Here is a 13870-nt window from a genome sequence, read left to right on the forward strand (position 1 = left end):
CGGCAGCACAGTGACCTTTGCTGTCAAATGACACACCCACCCCCCTTCACCGACAACGAGGTCCGAATACTTGATCTTTAAATACAGCAAGCAAAGACACGTGATGTTGACAAAAAGTACATTTCTCCTTGTGTTTTGTTGTGAGTCTACAGTGGTTGGATGACTATAAACACACAGCTGACCAGGTCGACATGAGTGCGAAAGATCATTCTAGGCAAGCATCCCTTATCACAGATCACGCTGGGTCTCCTTTCACAGTGGTGATAAACGACCTTCAAACAAAAACGAAAACAATCAAAGTCGATGGAAACAAAAACGAAAACAAAGAAAAAATGAAACAACAACGAACGAACGATTAAAAGGAAGAAATATGTTCAATGCCCTTTAAAATATTTGACCACTCGATAAGTTTTAGATGGCCGATTTAAAAAGCCAAAGGCACAGTATTTAGTCTCACTTGCATTATTTTTTATTCTGTTTTTATGAAACCTTACGGGAATGCGTTAATACATCGGGTGTAGTGGTCTTATTTAATATTTTAAAAAGTGATATCGAGACAGTTTGATCGATGAATATTACTGCATCGAATACTTTGTATTTGACGTGTTACAAAAACTATTTTCACAACTTTGAGTCGAAAAGGAAAGCGAAAATAACTTTTCAAAATTGAGCGTAGAATTGTCTGAACAGTAAGTAGATTCTCACGTTAGTGCCAAGGATAAGCTTAAGCGTACAGTTTTGAATTCAGTGTGCACGCTTAGGGTGTTCTGATTATCATGATATTGTTTTCAGAGCTTTTTTGCAGCAATACTTGTCAGGACTGGGAAAACACGTCTCATAACCTCAGAATGAACGTTACGAATAAACGAATATTTTTTGCAAAAGACTTTACACACCCTCAAGAATTATGTGTGACGTAGTACTTGAAGAATTCTGTCTGCAGTTTGTATTACTATTCCGTAATATTACTTCAGCATGTTGCCATACCAGTTGGTCTGCTCAAACTACAATTCATAAAGTTGCGTTTATAGAGACAAAACAATTTATGTGACCCCATTGCCTATACATACGGTGTCGCCTTTTAAGTATATATTAAATCAGTATCAATTACAATCTATTAGCCCAAAATATTTGCCATGTGACACGTCATCGTCTAAAATTTGCCATGTATAATATTTAAGATGTGAGGTTAAAGGTTGATGAAAGATTTAGCCAAGAGAAAGACGTTTGTTTGGTGCGTGTTATGTTCAAACTTGGATTTGCCATTCTGAGTATCCTATTGACATTGATTATGAATATTTTAAGGCTTCCCTCGATTACACCTTTGAAACAAAGACATCATTCCTTCTCATAAAATAACTGTCAATATTGGGACAAGATATCAAAATGTAGCATGGTGTATATTTATTTTGGTTCCTTCCTTTGGACATACGTGCCGTTAAACAGATAAACAGTCGAACAAACACGCGGAAACATCGGTTCGAGTGGACCGCACCCCGGAATACCAGCGAACACTCATGTTGCTCAGTATAAATGCCGTTAACATTCTACCTGCTACCGATTACCGTGAGATGAGTGTCGACATTCAGTGCTGGAGAAATATTTCAACTGAAGATGTCCACGCAAACCTGCACGTCAGGGTGGTAACATTCAAAGTTCACGATGGGGGATATTTCAATTTCATTTAATGTTCTGTTTTCAACAATGAAGTTGTATTTTCAAACTTGTAAATTTCTTTTCAGTAATTTGTGTCTTTGTGTTAAATGTATTGTGTGAATTAAGGTATAACGCAAAGCTCTGTACAGTCGGGTCTTCAAATGGGGTGGAAGTGACACGGATGGTCTCTAGACGTCTCAATTCTTTGCAGATTCCTTCGATTGTCGGTATAAGTGAGCGACGACGATGTATTCTTTGGATGACGTCAGATCAAAAGTAAGTTGGATTCCTAGTTTGTTCAAAAAGGAGAATATCCTCGTACTCTTGGAGTTCTTCAGTCAATCTATCAATCAATCAATCAATCAATCTATTGATCGACATGTGTCACCTAAATGAAAGGTAAACAAGCAAATAACTGACTACCTGTCCTTGTGATTGTCACTGTTCAATCAAGTCACTCACCGCATCTTAGATAACAGCAGAAAGACATATACGAGTGTAAAAATAGTACGTGTTGTCACGTGCAGGACTGTCTGTTCGTCATATAAATGATGTGTGTGCACGGTACAGTAGCAGGGTACGTGTCATGTCAGCGATGTTTGGTCGTTTCTGGCTTTACGTGTCACATTGACGATGCAGACATGCTTCAACGCCATGTACCGACCACAAAAATGCTTGATCAGAGCATACCAGTGTAGCCACCGGAAATGCTGAACCGTGTCGTGATCGTTTAAGCAACCGACTGATAAAACACGCACGATTTTGCTGTTTATTTTTCAATTGTTCCTCCGCATCTTGCCTGTAGCCCTGTTTTGCAACAATCTGATATTGCTCTCACTTTCTTCTTTGATCTTTTCAGTTGAAAATTATATCATTTTAAAAGCGTATCTGCATGGTTTACCAATTCCTGCTTCATATACAAGCCCAATAAGCGGTATCGGAGGTAGGGTTACCAGCGCAGTATAGAAAGGGCAATCTCGATAAATGACTCTATAACGGCGGTCACATTTTACAGGCTTGCAGTCTTACGGAGAAATCCACCCTGATCTTTGCGTTCACGCTTGTACCATTGTCCTTTCTATGTCGAAGCTTTTGTATGCTATAAAGCTCTGATATGATATATGCAACTGTTTAAATAGCGTTGAGAAGTCTCCATTTTGCAAAAGTTTTTGATCCTCATATTCCAATCTGATCGATTAATAGAAATAGTCATGTCTGCCCACGGTTGTAGACGTCGCGGTATTTCAAATATTTCCTGCAACATTCCAGTGACGTAATTTTAAGAGATAAATAAGCGACAAACCGATGTTTTGTGTATTCCTTGTAAAGCACGTATTCTTTATTAAAATTATTATACAGTATAAAATAATAAATAAATAATCCATATATGCAATTACAATCAAATATAAGATATTTGATATTGACAGATAGTCAAAAGTTTTAAATAAGATTCTACGAACAATGTAAAAAAAAGTTCAGTTTAGATCCGACAGAGGGCGAAGTTCAAAGTGTCGTGACAACATCGAAGACTACTTCGACGGGAGAGCCGCTTATCGAACTCTGTTCCGGCTTCTTCGAATTCCTCTCACATCGCTGCCTGCGACACCTCTCCACCGTGTAAGGCGCCACAAATAGCATCACCGCCGAGAGAACCAGGATGATTCCGCTGAATAGGTAACAGAAATTGTAGTTGTGACTTTGGTCCAAGATCCATCCTGAAATGAAGAAAAGGAATAGAGGAAGTTAGTGTCTGTCTTCGTTCATGTGGCAATGTACTAGATGAAGACATTTTTAAGGAATTTGTATATATATATATATATATATATATATATATATATATATATATATATATATATATATATATATATATATATATATATCATACATATATGAGAGAGAGAGAGAGAGAGAGAGAGAGAGAGAGAGAGAGAGAGAGAGAGAGAGAGAGAGAGAGAGAGAGAGAGAGAGAGAGAGAGAGAGAGAGAGAGAGAACACTTTTTTTGAATACTATCATAGAATTCGTACATACCGGGCACCGTGTGACGCTAATTGCATTCATACAAGATTTATCACTGTCGCTATTTTTATCACTTAGCCCCCAAAATGGTAACAATTAGATATTGAAATATTACGGCGTGAGTGTGTGGTTCATCTTGATAGCCATGTATAAATATCGACAGCATCGGATGTAAAAGTGGCACGTGTCTGGCGGCTGACGTATACGTGCGGTAGCATGCATAAGCGCGCCTTAATGTTTCCTCGACAGTGACTGTCGGTATTCAATAATAAATCGTTAACAGAGGTTCACTTTGTTTCTCTAGTAGTTCATAACGCCTCGTTATCTTATCTACACCATTTGATAATATTATTCTCATATTACTACAGCAAAAGGCCAGAAAAGTCTTGTGCGTAGCACCACTTTGTGCTTGTAGCGGTTGCCAGGGGGTTGTGATGAGGAATGGTATAGTGAGTGATGCCCCGGTTACTTGAAGTCACATTTTCGCGATTTGTGTGTCTCGGCCGCGGGGTGCAAAGTGACATTTGCCACAAGAGCTACTCCTGTCGCACGCTAAAACGCCCTGTCATTCAGCAGTCCACTCTGAACTTTCGAACTTACTTCCTTCTAACTAAATGGTATATTACAGTTACAAAAATACAACCAGAATTCATAACGTTGGCAAGATAGAAGTTGCAGGTGTTTATAGCACGCACATGGATAAACCATTTATAACACAGTATAGATGTAATGTTACAGAAAGATTCCATTCTACAGACGTACTTTTAAACGTTTTGCTTCGCGCATCGTTCGCTTCAAAATTTGTTATAAGTTAACTGGGCTGTTTGATTACGTGTGTCACGCTTCGATGTCGCGTGCCCTGGGCCTATTTTTGCAAATGTTTGCCTCTCAAAAAGTCCAGAAAAGTTCATAACAGTTACTTTAATGGAGTGTTCCTACTTTATCTTCACTTGACAAGAGCTTGCGGATAAAAGAAGTACAAAGTCGAAGTAGCGGGAAAATTATCAACTGCACTTAGTTCGGTTCACTGGACCGAACTCACCCCTTACCTGCTATCGGAGGACCGATGAGAGCGCCGATTCCGTGGCAAAGGTTGCAGAACCCCAAGGCCGCCGGGAGCTTGCTCACACCGACGAATAGTTTCAAAGTCACAGCTAACAACGGGTGGTAAACACCATTGGCTAGTCCGAAGACTCCGTAGAGGCAGGCAAGTCCTATATACCTTCTCACAAAGACGCTGAAGATATTGACCAGTCCGCACACGAGAAGGCTTGATGCTGTGGCCCGCACAGGGGTCATGGCACCGAGATCGACGAGACACCCATGGCTTGCCCGGCCGAGGAGACTGACAGTCCCGGTGATCGTCATCAGGGTCGTCGGCAGAGGGTACGGTATTCCGAAAGACTCTGCCCTTGCTACCAGGAACAAGATGGTCGGGTAGAATCCGATGGCGATGATAAAATAGGCAATCGCCATAAGTACAAAGTTTGCGTTTGTAAATAAGCTAAATTCGATCATTTTGGTAAAAAAATGGCAGCATTTGCTCTTCCGTAAAGTTTGGAGATATTTTGTGAAATAGAAAGCTGCTCTCAGCCTGCTGTTCGTTGGTTGTGCGTCCTTTAAAGCGTTCTTGTCTCTGATGTAGTCAATTGGCAATAGAGTTGGCGTTAAGGTTATCACCAGTGAAAGATCCTGGGTTGTATTCGCAGCAGCAGAAGAAACGACCGGCTCAACGCGTATTGTCCGTTTTTGAGGCGGGGGACGGAATAAGGCACCGCAAACGCATATTTGGAGGTCCAGGGCGGCCAGAAACATCATAGCTTGTCTCCATCCGAAGTGGTTGATGAATAGTTGGTAGAGCTGCGGCAGGGCGATCCAACCGATGCCGAAGGCTGAAAACACGATTCCATTCGCCAGGGCGTATCGCTTCTTGAAATATCTTGCTATGAACGCGACGCTTGGTGTTGCTACCAGTCCGTATCCAAACCCTAGAAAAAAAGTGTAGGAGACATGCAGATTTAGAGACCAAATATATTGAATCAGATGGATGAAATAAAAATCTGTAAAACGGCTGGTGAAGGACGAAAATATAAAAGTGGAAAAAAGGGCACCGTATTGGCGACGGCCGGATCGATATACTATTAAATTTCCCAAACTAAAGATTCTCACTAAGAATAGCTCTAACAACTGTATCTCACACGCGTCATCAATTGTCAATAAGATTTATTGATTTTTATTTGCAGTCTTACACCAGTAAAGTGTTAGGCATGCATACCTGTGATAACACCATAGGTAACATAAAGATGAGATATCTCCGTGGCGAAAGAACTGATGACGGTGCCTATGGTAGATACGAGTCCACCCGCCATCACAACCGCACGGCAGCCGAAGCACGAGTTCAAGGCACTGGATATTGGACCTGTTGGAGGAAAGATAAAGTTGTAAAACTAAAAATACAACAACACTATGACCTCAAGACAAAATATAGAGATTAGTAGGTCTGCAGGCTTAGTGTCATTGATAACCTTGTACTGTAAAGTGGAATACGGGGACAGGTTCGTGTCGCACGCAGCTCACAGAGATTCGGCATATATTCACAGTACCAACTTTCCTGTGATACAAATACCCTTGTTTTATAAACAAGCGAGTTTTGAAACACAAACCTGTTGCCAGGGTGACGAATAAAGCCGTTCCACTGACCCCTGCAATTTCGCCGGCTCCGCACTCGAAGTATTCCCGAAGCCGGATGATGAACGGGCCGAACCCAGTAAGACTGCCTTGTGAAAACAGAAGGGCCAGGTGCGCCGCTACAACAACCACCCATCCCCAACCACCGTCGGGCGGGTCGTCTTCGTACACGGCCACGGCGGCTGTTTCCGTTGTGGATTGTTTTTTAGTTACTTTCATAATCTTCACCATAGTTGGCTTTAGAAGTCTTCTGACCTTAAAGAGGAAAATAAAAACATATATAGTTAAGATAATTAAAATAAATAAATTTAAATAAAGAATGTGAGACAAAAAAAAATCGAGACGACTGTATATCATTTTACGATAAAACAATTATAGTTTAAACTCCGCGGCATATGTCGTATTTTCGCCCAATTTTCGCAGGTCGAAGACATAATGGTTCAAAAGTTTTTTGCCACGTATTAAACGAAAATCCATTTCTCTATACCCACCCTTGGTCCAGACACAAGCTGTCTGAGAGTGCCTGGGAGATGTAATGCAATTTACGAAACTGATGAACTTGAAACTTGAAATACTCGTTGTTTTAGACAGCAGATGTAACAAAACTCACGTCTCTATGCTTGTATTGGTTTCAAGGCTGGGCAGGGGGATGTATTCGTGTACGTGCAAAATCGAACGAAGCAACTTTCATACACAATGTAGATGCAATTTAATTTGGCAAACTAGAACGGACAAATGAGTTAGGTGAATTTAACCTAAAATAGCTTTGTCTTTCCAATGCATAGTCCTACTTTTCTTTAGGAACAAAAATTGTGTATATTTGTCGAAAAGTTTCAAAACGCAAAAACGCAAAAAACAAAAAACAAAATAAAAGTGCATTTAGATATATAAAATAATGACAATTCATAATAGGAACGTAACTTCTTTCAACTCAACTGTACTCAGTTATGGGAAATGAAACAAGCTGTGAGTATTAAGATGGGGACAGAAAAGGAAAAATTTCGAACGCAAGTTTCCACAAAAATCTGCAGATTCATCACCTACCTATGTCATTCGACGAAAGCCTAATATAGTTAACTGAAATTCGCCTAAATTGGTTCTCTCGAAGGCGTACGCATGCGCAAAATGACGACATTTCTTATCCACTTACAAATTTTCAAACCGTTTGAAGCCTTTTGTCAGTCTCCTTCCTTCTACGTGCATCACATGTCAAAGTTTAAAGCAAATAACTTTGAATTTATGTAAAAACGTCGTACGTACGTCCCATGTGACAATTTCCATTCATTTCATTCGCCGGTAGCGGCGATATTAGCTTCAACATTTACTCACTGATGACGTAATCGTGATAGGAGTACCTCCCCGTCAGCGTTAAGTGACACCTTCGGTTCACTAATTGAATTTCGGAACTCTGAAACTTTTTTCCCATATTCCATTGGTCAATCCGAACTCATTAAACGCCGCCTCGCCAAATCAACTACTTGAAATGATTGACGAACGGGAAGGGAGGATATGGCTTCATTCAATTTATATGCACACATATTGAAATTAAGTTAATGACTCCAGAACCGCCGCATTTCATTCGTCGCCCCGAAATAATTTCAATCAGGCCCCTTTCTTATTTCTTTTGCATTGAGAGGGAGAGGCAGTCAAATTTGTAACCGGCAGATTTCACGACCTCGTTTCAAATTTAATGGCAAGGCATCAAAATGGTATACGTTCCTGTCTACACAGGATGCGTAACGATATCGCTTTGGTTGGTAGTTCATTGAAAATGTGGCACTTTTTAAAGATAACAGGCGATATTGGAACAAATTAATGGTTACTTACCTGAACCGTTTATGATAGGAATAGTTGTACACTGTTACTGAATGCTGTTCGAATAGTGATACCGAGACACGTGTCAGTCACCGATGAATGGAAAAAATCTGTTCGTATAACGGGTAGAAAGTCTGCACATGTGCGCAGAGGGTGATTGGTCTGAGAAGCCGGGTGGGCAGTATTGGTTACGACAATGCGTCAGCGAACACGTGATTAGATATTTCACAATTGCAACTGTGTACCCAGCGATCACAGTCTGGATTTCGCAAACTGGTCTACGTGCCAAAGTACTCGTTTCTGAATGACATTGGGGCGGGCTCTCATCAGTAGTTGTGGCGTGCTTATAATCGCGAAAACTGCGATTGTTCGCGGACAATATGATTGCTAGATGCTTATAAATCAAAGTTAGAGGTCTATTCCGTCGCCGGCGACAATTTTAATTCTAGGTGGCCGTAGAAAAGCCAGGGGGGGGGGGGAGGTGAGCACACTGCGTCGTTTAGTAGTAATCCAATAGCTACGAGAGATCGGTCATGGGATTATCGTGCGTCACGAATGAACCGATCGAGTTTCCGTAAAAATCCCCCGTCATTATCACCTATTCGAATACGTGGCTTACGCAGACATTTGGCAAGACCATAGTAAGTTTGTAAGGGTAGGCAAAAGGCGATGTCGTGGTAACAGCTATCGCAGAACCAACGCGCGGTTATTTACTGAAATTTACAGTTAACATCGACAATTTATTGAAGAGTAATGCTTGGATGAAACTTAACAATTTTAAAATAGGAGCACAGCTAGCTCTGCTACATTTAATTCATTACAGAAAATTTCACAATTTGTCAATATTACAAATGTTTTTACATCGAAATATCTGTCTCCAGTCCATGAATTCTTTTGCAGGGTAACTCTCTTAACTTCACTCGAAGTGGGTCAGCAATTGCACTTCCCTTGTAGAGTGCAGACCATATGTTTGCTATAACTAAACTGACCATGACCGAGTTCGGAAGCACGGCAGGATCAGGGACGCGTACAGTCACCCATTCGGCGGGAAAGTCGGCCTATTCGGCACGTACACCATGTCGCATTGACTCAATACGACGGATTTTTGTTTTTTTTCTTTTATAGGAAAAAAACACCGGAAAAACTGATTACACCCATCGCGTGAACTCTTTTACCCAAGGACAGACCCTGACCTACTTAATCTTCATCTGCAGGACTGAAAGAACAGAAACAACAAGGTACTGGATATTACCAGTCGTTTCTGCAGTTTGTAACAATGGCGAAAAAAGGCCCCAGAGCAAAGATGTCGCTTCAGTAACGAATCTATGGACGATCAGAGTTCACGAAGTTTATATAATTCATTGTCCTGGTGAGTCGCTGTCCATCGGCCACTCGAAGTAAAACTACTCACCATCTATCATTCCAGTTAGTGTTTAACATTTTTTTGGTATTTCTCAGAAATTTCTTCATCTGAGAGCATTGCAATTTAACTAGTAATTGAACGAATAAAATATGAACATCACTTCGATTATAATTATATATTGATTGGCCACTAAATGAATTCATCCGATCTGGTTTTTTATCTCGTATATAAACATTTTTTGCACAGTTTCTCAATTGGAGACAGGGAAATTGGCGATAAGGAAAGTGTGAACACGACTTTACTAATCTGATGCAATACTTCAAATTAATGAAACGAACAGCGCCTAAAAACCCGCAAGACACGGCGAGAAAAGACAACAATTTGGCGCTTCTGCATTCAGCAATATACTCTTTCATGTAAATAATGAAAACAAGGGAAAGTCAGTTTGCGATGTTAAAAACAAAATTGTGTCTTCGTCTTATTCCGCACGTTCGTATAGTTATTTCAGAGTACAGACACATCTGCTGTAAGCTTACACTTGCTTGTCTCCAGTCTGGACCACCGCACGTCAAAGGGCACAGACCCATCTGTGCATGCAGAGGGTGGCCGACCGATAGGCCGGGTGAATGTCTCAGCATTTGACGAGGACTTGGTTCGAACGAGTCGACCTTTCAACGTTAACAAGAATCGTGCTGGGACGACGTCGTTTACAAACAAAGCTTTTATGTTTGTGTGTGTCAAGAACTGTATTCCGGTAACCCTGTGCGCATGAGTCATCCGTTATGTAGGACATATTTTTGCGTCGGACACTACAGAGGTGAAGAACCGACCCAATACAGACTAGCAATTTCATCTACTATTTCGAAATCTGTTCATACTGCTTCACTTGCATTGTGTTTCAAACAAAGGACGTGATTGGTGGAAAATCTCGTCTTTGGTCGGACGACTTTATTGTCATAACAACAGTACACAGAACTAGATATGTTGGTCGTAAAAAAACCCCCGAAAGTACTTGTCTAGCATTATTGGACAGAGGTCAGACGACAACCACAAAGTTATAGTCGTCTGCCAACGAAATAAACTGAAGTAACTTCTTAGGTTTCTCAGAGGTAAAACATACAGACCTTGTCTTGGGTTCCAAAATTGAATGAAAGTTTAATTTCAATTTAAAAATGCTGAAGTACTGGTGAAATGGTCGAACAATTGTGAAAATATTTGAAACACTGATAAACATTTTATTTCATTCACTGAGTGTTCATTGAATTTGTGTGACTCGGCAAAACCCACGGTTACGAAACTTCTGTCTTGGAGGTCTAGACACACTGAGTACATAAAAAACATCTACAATGAAATAAATACCAAACGAACTACACTGAATGATCTGCAGCAGTAAGTATACGAATACCAATGCCTCATTATAATAGCAGTAGGAATAAAACATCTTTGCCGCCGTTACTAAAATTATTCTTGTCATGCGAATGTTATTGAAGCCTTAAATACTAAGATGGCAAAACCATGCTGGATATGCGACAAATGTAGTGGAGAAACTATGCTTATGCATATGACTCTGACGTCATTGTAGATGATAAGTTTACGACAGTAATAAAAGAATAAACAAATACGAATTCGATTGGAATAGCTGAGATTCAATGAGCCATATACCCGACAATCCGAGTTCACTATTAAAGGTCATTTTTCTCTTTCACATTTTTTCCACTAGTCTTTCATCAGAGCATCCATAGACACTTGAGAAAGAATCTCACTATACCAGAAAACGAAAGACGGATAGCATATCGTGATGACGTCAACACAGTGGACTGGTGGTCTCTCCGGCAACTGTGTACGAAAAGGTGGTATGAGGCCGACACTATGAGGGTAATAATTAGTGGGCTTGGCCGGAGGAACGCTTCAAAGAGCCCGGTGTGCTACTCATGTTGACCCTTGTCCCTCCTGTACAAAGACGAGTCGTTCATCTTTTGTGATGGAGAAACTCCACCCAGACACGTGCAAACTATTGCACTGAAATGGGGTCTGGCCGAAGACATACTGGGGCCAGTTCGATTTCAAAATGTTTTAGGTCATGAGAAATTGTATTAACGTCACGAGTTGATTGAATTTTTTTATTCAGCACAACGGTTTGATATGATATATTAAATTATTTGATTTGGGATAAATAAATAAATAAACAAATAAAAAAAAGAATAAATAAAAATACAAGATTGTAGCATAAGCTACCCGTATGGTGATCCAAAATACCTGGTGAGAAAATATTGACTCAGCATATTTGGCCTTTTCCGCTAATTTCACTGCCTCATATTTCATGAAATGATTGAAATGACACTAATATTGTTGATTTTAGTTTCATTTACATAATATGATACATGTACAATCAAAAGCAATGGAGATACCTTTATCGACTAACATTGAAAAACTCAAATATTTTGAAATAACTCGTGTTTTGACCAGCAATTTTATAAGTGTGGTTTACTTAGAATTCAAGACATAAATCAAAACTTGACATAAATACAACAAAGTGTAGTTATATTTATCTCTGTTGCTTCTTTTAGTTCACTGAATAGTTCGTTTTGGAGGCTATCTAAATACAACACTTCAGTAGTCGAAGACGAATAAGGCAAAAGGCAATTCGCCAAATTGACTATCATGACTATTGTTTGAAAGTCTGGTGAGTGACTTATTATTTATGTGACCTTTGTAATGTACATCACAACATTTCAGAGTATAATTCCCACGATTGGATATATCTTAATGACGTTATAGCACCTTTAAGTCGCGTATTGGTTAGAACTGTCATGTTGTATCTCGCCAAAGAAATTTTTTATCCAAATGCGTTGTCTCAGTTACCAATCATCATTCAGTTAGCTGACGTTCATTCATTTATCACGCTGCCACCACGCTGCTAGGCTCTCAAGATGTCGTATGCTGCTTTTCTCACCCCACACCGTGCACACGTGTATGTGCGTATTGTTACATATAACTGCCATAGGTATAATTTTGGTACTACATTAACTGACGAAGGGTCCGGATTCGCGATCATAATTGGGCAAGAAAAAAAAGCAGGCAAAAATATGCCCGAGTTCGTGCAAGCAGCTCGAATTTTAAAATGCATGATTGTCTTTTTCTAACGTTTTCATGGTATCTTATGCCAACATTGCATATTGACCCTGAATTACGGGCAGATCGTGCGAAACAGATAGTGGCTCATTTGTCACAGCCCGTCTTTTTGGCACCAATACATGTCACCAGACCCAGAAATCATGGTATCCGAGTGATCTCAAAACATGAACATTTTGCGATGTTTCTCCGATGTAAATGACCTCGCCTCCAGCCTCTGTGTGTGACATCTGAAGAGGGCTAGCACCCAACCAAGTACATGTCTTTCAAGATCAAATTTTGTCTGACAAGAGCACAGTTCTCACGCCCACACAACGACAGAGGAAATCTGTCTTTACCACACGTTTTGACGGTTCAACAGAAATGATATCTCAAAATAACAGGTGTTGTTACATAACACTTTTCAATGTTCGACCTTGTGTTCCCGTTTCCATTCGTGATCTGCGAAAACTTTGTTCAGGGGTTCGACGTTTACATCCTGGGAGGAGTGCTCTGGATTCTACCCTGCAAACGTTCGATAATTTTATTTTTACCTGGCATTTCATATTCTGACTGTTTTTCAAGAATTCGACGTTTTGCCCACATTCATGTGGATATTACCTTTATTTGCAAAACAAGCGAAACTGCAAAATGTGGAGTCGACAATTTTTCTCTGTTAATTTCCTTTTCCGTTCCGCCACCCCTACCAAGATTTATTTTTCGCTCCCTTAGCCAGTCATTAATAATGTAGAAATTAGTTCTTGCTGCTTGTTTTTTTTGAATTCGATACTTGCATTTGACGTCGAACTTGGTCTAAGTTCGCCATAGTTGACAATGGCAGTATCAGCGGAATGAAATGATGAATACGACATGCCTTCAATATCATTCGAAATGATAGAGTGTAATGTATTGAACTTATGAGTTCGATCATAAGAGAAGGCTATTTTACGAAACCTCGATTCTTGCAGATATTATGAAGAGAGAGAGAGAGAGAGAGAGAGAGAGAGAGAGAGAGAGAGAGAGAGAGAGAGAGAGAGAGAGAGAGAGAGAGAGAGAGAGAGAGAGAGAGAGAGAGAGAGAGAGAGAGAGAGAGAGAGAGAGATTACAATGCACAAACGCAATATTTCGACAAGTATTTCGTAAATGAATGAAAGCAGTGATGATAAGCACACAGTCTGAACTGAGAATGATATTGGATATCATAAGCTTAGAAATCCTGA

At 40.1% G+C, this 13870-nt stretch overlaps 1 protein-coding gene across 2 annotated transcripts; it reads right to left on the bottom strand.

The window, feature by feature from the left end:
- Nucleotides 1-2968: 2968 nt before the first annotated feature.
- LOC139120001 (monocarboxylate transporter 13-like) lies at nt 2969-8293 on the bottom strand. 2 transcript variants are annotated; one of them, XM_070683989.1, is made up of 5 exons: nt 8189-8293; nt 6337-6616; nt 5949-6092; nt 4723-5661; nt 2969-3371 (listed from the first exon to the last, which is right to left on the bottom strand). In XM_070683989.1, the coding sequence occupies exons 2-5, from the start codon at nt 6590-6592 to the stop codon at nt 3160-3162; spliced, it is 1551 nt and encodes a 516-aa protein (XP_070540090.1). In that variant the 5' UTR covers nt 6593-6616; nt 8189-8293; the 3' UTR covers nt 2969-3159. The 2 variants fall into 2 exon arrangements, with proteins under 2 accessions (XP_070540090.1, XP_070540091.1); XM_070683990.1 differs by lacking the exon at nt 8189-8293 and adding an exon at nt 7406-7494 and having other exon boundaries at nt 2980-3371.
- Nucleotides 8294-13870: the final 5577 nt, after the last annotated feature.

This window comes from Ptychodera flava, chromosome 20, assembly GCF_041260155.1.
Source record: "Ptychodera flava strain L36383 chromosome 20, AS_Pfla_20210202, whole genome shotgun sequence".
Classification (NCBI taxonomy): Eukaryota; Metazoa; Hemichordata; class Enteropneusta; family Ptychoderidae; genus Ptychodera; species Ptychodera flava.